The sequence below is a fragment of the Orycteropus afer genome, unplaced genomic scaffold (genome assembly GCF_000298275.1).
Source record: "Orycteropus afer afer isolate SDZICR_OR568_19922 unplaced genomic scaffold, OryAfe1.0 scaffold00039, whole genome shotgun sequence".
NCBI lineage: Eukaryota > Metazoa > Chordata > Mammalia > Tubulidentata > Orycteropodidae > Orycteropus > Orycteropus afer.
Window position 1 is genome coordinate 12,094,245 of NW_006921626.1, and position 4,977 is coordinate 12,099,221.

The following is a 4,977-nucleotide window of genomic DNA, read 5'->3' on the forward strand; positions in this document are numbered from 1 at the left end:
GCCATCTGGTTAGCAGGCAAGTGTCTTAGCCACTATGCTACCAGAGCTCTCCTATATACAGGGGATAAAAAGTGAATTTTGCTGTATGGGAAAAAAAAATTAACCCAACCCCAACCAACCTGCTGTCAGCTGGCCTGTTACTGGTATCTCATCACATTATTCCTCCAGATGGATCCCTACAGAGACCCGTTCAGTCAGAGATCCCCAGCCTCATGGTGGGCTCCCTCAGAGGTAGCCCCACTATGGTAGTGTGGCTGCAGCAGTTCCAATTCTATGAGCTGCAGGGAGTCCCTTCCTCGCTGCCTGCAATGGTGGTAGAGATGGGACCCAAGCCTGCTCACGTGTGTCAGCAGAGGCAGTGGCACCAGAATCCACTCGAGGGCCAGTTCCCTCATCATGGAAGGCAAAGAAATTCCCATCGACAGTGAGCCTCCAATAAAACCACCTGCATCTGCCCCACCATCGATCCTGGTGAAACCAGAAAACTCCAAAAATGGCACTGAAACACAAGTTAAAACCATGAGATTTCAGAATTTCAGCCCTCCTCCCACCAAACATTACACCTCCCATCCCACCTATGGAAAACCTAAACTGCCAGCCAGCCCCAGGGGATCCCAACCCAAAGCAACCCCCTTGGGCCTAGAGACAACCATCCTATTTGCCCATTGAAGTGGCTGCCATTCTGGACAGCAGACAGACCTCTGAAGAAATTGAACTTTGGGCAAGGCCATGACCACAGTGCCCACTGCCTCAGCCTTGCAGACCATGTTTCCCCAGCAAATGAATCTCCAGGGGGCTATTCCTAGACCCCAAAGAGATTAATTGCATTAAATACAGTCTGCCTCCACATACACACACAAAAGTTATTATTGAAAAAGCATATCAAATATCAACACTGTTATCTTTGTAGGGTGAAACCATGGTTAAATTTTTTGCTGTTATTATTAAACATTTTCCAAAATTTTCTGCTAAGAGAATTTATTACTTCAATAATGGAAAAATAAATGTCATTAATGATTATTTGTAAGTATCAAAGTTCTCTAATGCATTGCTTTGACTGCAACCAATATATTATAGGCATTTAATTATATCCACATACACAGCAATAAGCAGGAATTTTGGGTTAGATTTCAAAAAATATCAAATTATGATTCATCTTGCTTTCTGGATATGAAAAGGAGAAAAAGTTAATAAAAATGCATTTTCATGGATTAGATGTTAGGGAAAGAAAGGATAGACCCATTTTATATATTTAGATGTGTCCTTGGTGAGTATTTGTGAGTTCTACTTCAATAACCAAATCATCCAGGTGTAGATCATATGGTTATTCAAATATTCCACAAATTATCTTTTTGTAAGTTGGATTGATTTATTTATCATTTTCAAATATAGGCATCCACCTACCAAGTGGCGAACAGTCTATCTTTGGATATTTTGTGGATATACAGCAGTGTGAATTTGTACCTTGGTCAGAATTAGTTCCTAGTGTTCAGACACTAGTTCAAAGAGGTAAGAGTAATAAGAAGAACCACACTGTAGCTTCTCTGGAACATTGGGAAGATTCTAATTATAAAAGCTGTGACGTCAGCAACTGTGAGGACTGATGTATTCCAAGTTTGTGTTTAGATCTATGTTTACAAAAAGTGACTTTAAAAATTTTGAATATTATTCTCTGACAAATTTGGAATATATTTTACTCAGCTATACACTGAAAAATTAGTGCATTGATGGTCTTTTTAACAAAAATATAATTTTTTAATTAGCTATGATTACTGACAGAAGAAAAGTGAGAGAATATCTTTAAAATAGTAGAAACATTAAGAACTTAGACTTGGTAATAAAGACAACTGCTATTTAGAAAAGAATAATAATAATTTGACAAATATACACATATTCTATATAGCTTTTATTCTGAGTGTTTTGCTTTTACATATAGAAGAAAAACTATAGAAACTCATTGCACTTTGAGGGCTTGGTGTAAGTTTGAGACAGGAACTTAATGACCAAACTTCTTGTAGAGTTCTTGCAAATATAAGAGATTCAATAAATGCAAATTGAATTTAATTGCTTTGAGGTCAGGTTTCTTTCATCAAAGATGATAAAAAGTCTGAATGCAAGAATTTTTGACAGAAAATAACCAGTAATGTCATAGTATTAGTGGATGAGCATACTTACATAAAACCTCTGGATTTTGTATCATATGTTAGTGCTTAGCTTTTTTACCAAACTCCAAAATGCAAAATCCACCTCCATTGAGTAAATTCCAACTCATAGCAACCTCCCTCCCATTGGGTTTCTAAGACAGTAAATGTTTATTGAAGTAGATTGCCCTATCTTCCTTCCGCTTGAGTAGCTGGTGGGTTTGAATCACCAACCTTCTAAATAGCAGTCAGATGCTTTTTACCTCTATATAGAAAAAGCATAACAGAGTATCAATGCATATGACTTGAATCTTAGTGTACCATTTTATGAGAAACCAAAGTTTTTTCCAAATCTAAGACATTACTTTCTCTGGTTAGAATTTATCATAATTGCTGGCAAAGGGTTTAAAGAAATGAAAACCCTCCCATGCTTTCAAACCCAAACCTATAAAAAGAATCTAAATGTCACAGTATCACTTTTTCCATGTAACTGCTGTCAAGTCAATTTCAACTCATAGTGACCTCTCCTTGGGTTTCCCAGGCAGTATCACTACAGTAGATTGCCCAACCTTCCGAGAAGTGGCTGGTGAGTTTGAACCGCCAGCCTTCTGGTTAGCAGTCAAATGTCTTAGGCACTATACCACCAGAGCTCCTATAATACATAAAATCCAGTTTACTTATAAAAGCAGAACCCCAAACAAACCAAACTCACAGCCATTGAGTCAATTCCGACTCATAACCACCCTGTAGGACAGAGTAGAACTGTCCCCATAGGGTTTCCAAGACTGTAAATCTTTACAGAAGTAGACTGCCTCATCTTTCTCAATGGAGCGGCTGGTTCCAACCACTGACCTTTTGATTAACAGCTGCATGCTTTAGCCACTGTGCCACCAGAGCTTCTCATAATAGCAGAAGCAAACATATATTTCCAGAGGAGCTGGGAAGATGGCGGACTAGATAGAAGGACTGCACAGACCCTCTTCAACAAAGGAAAGGGAAACCAATTGACACAGACACAGAAGTTAATCTTGGACCCCTGAGCCTTGAAGAGAAGGATTCAGAAGTAGACTAAACCCCAACTAGCAGAAGAAATTGCGTGAAAATAGCAAAAAAGGAGATATATGGAGCTGCGGTCTGGCAGGGACCTGAGCGCCCCTGACAACACAAATGACCTGGACACTCCTGAGTGGTGGTAGGACTTAAGAATTAATCTAAAAATCCCCTGATAGCCAGGGTCCGTGTGGAGAATTGTGTATAGTGGCAAGGGAACAAACTGGGGAAGGTGAAGAGAAAGGTGGGCTGAGTGTCGGACTTTTGCCAGTCCGGAGGACGCTGCCATGTTGTACATTTAAAAAAAAAAAAAGCAGCATAACTATTTTGGATGTTTAAAGAGAGTGCTCCAGCAGAATCCGGTGGTGGTAAGACTTAAGAATTAACCTAAAAATCCCCTGCTAGCCAGGGTCCGTGCGGAGGACTGTGTATAGTAGCTAGTGAATAAACTGGGGAACGTGAAGAGAAAGGTGGGCCAAGTGGTAGACTTTTGCCAGTCCGGAGGACGCTGCCATGTTGTACATTTAAGCTGCATGACTAGCTTGGATATTTAAAGAGACAGTGCTCTCACAGATTTCTGGGGCTTAAGATCACGTTCTGCTTTCCGACAGCCCCGGGGACACTCGGGGCCTATGGGACTGAAGGGGTGCGACATTCTTCTTGTTGCTGCACCCTGCACCTGCTTGGTGGGCGGGGGTGTGGCCGTCCCCACTCCAACCTACCTTCTGGGCCCACACAGGGGTTCGATCGCAATCTGTGTGCTCAGACAGAGCCTGGGTGCCCTAAGCAGTCCTTTTTTTTTTTTCTTCTTCTTCTTTCTTTTTAATTTTTTTTCTTTTTCACTCCCTTTTTCCCGGTGATTAGTTTGCTTGTATTTGTCCGTTCCAAACCAACTAATATTATTGATTCATTTGTCCTTTTTATTATTGTTCTTGATCTTCCCCTACCAGGTCCTAGTTTTCAATAGTTTTCTTTTCCCTGTTCCTGGTTGGGATTATGCCCCCCCCAATTTAAGGGTTTTTGTTGTTGTTGTTGTTGTTTGTTTGTTTGTTTTTTGTTCGCTTTTTCTTCTTTTCCCTGTTTTTTCTTTTTTTTTCCTCTCGTGGCTAACCCCATTTCTTGGTTTTCTTTTTTGCAATCTTCCTATTTTTTTTCTTCGTTTGTTATTCTCCTTCCCTATTTTTTTTTTCCTTTTTCTCTTCTTCTTGTGGCCCTATGCCTAGATATTGCAGATTTGCTTGTTTTTTCTTCTTCTTCTTTTTTTTTTTCCCCCTTTTCACTTTTTTTTGGTCATTGTTCATGTGTGATTGCATGGTGTGTTTTTTGTCCATGGGTTTCTAGTTTTTTTATGGTTATTCAATAGTAATTTGTGCCCAACTGAGTGGAAGACAACTGCAGACCCCATAAAACACAACTACACCCACACCTCCTGCAACTCCACTTACTGAATGAGAGCCACTTCTTCCTACTCCACCAATGGGCCAACAATAAAAAAACCACCGAGAAAAGGCTCAACCACCTTTGGCTGCTCTTCACAAACAGTTAACAGAGATCTAAGTACAACAATGTCACGATGCCACAGAAACAACAGACCATCACAGTCCACACAAAGAAGCAGGATAAAGTGGTAGAAACAAGAGAGCAGGATACAGACCCAGAACACATCCCCGAGGAAGAAGCAGCATTGCAACTCTCTGACAAGGAATTCAAAAGAATTGTCTTTAGGTATCTTCAGAGGATTGAGAGACAGAACAAAGAAAACACAGAAAAAACCTTACAAGAATTT

General features: G+C 40.2%; 1 protein-coding gene across 1 annotated transcript in view; it reads left to right on the forward strand.

The window, feature by feature from the left end:
• DNAH14 (dynein axonemal heavy chain 14) overlaps positions 1-4,977 on the forward strand; it is a 792,430-nt gene that overhangs the window by 443,869 nt on the left and 343,584 nt on the right. Inside the window, exon 43 of the mRNA XM_042780425.1 lies at positions 1,393-1,509. Within this exon, the coding sequence (XP_042636359.1) occupies positions 1,393-1,509 (117 nt within the window). The remainder of the gene's footprint in view (positions 1-1,392; positions 1,510-4,977) is intronic.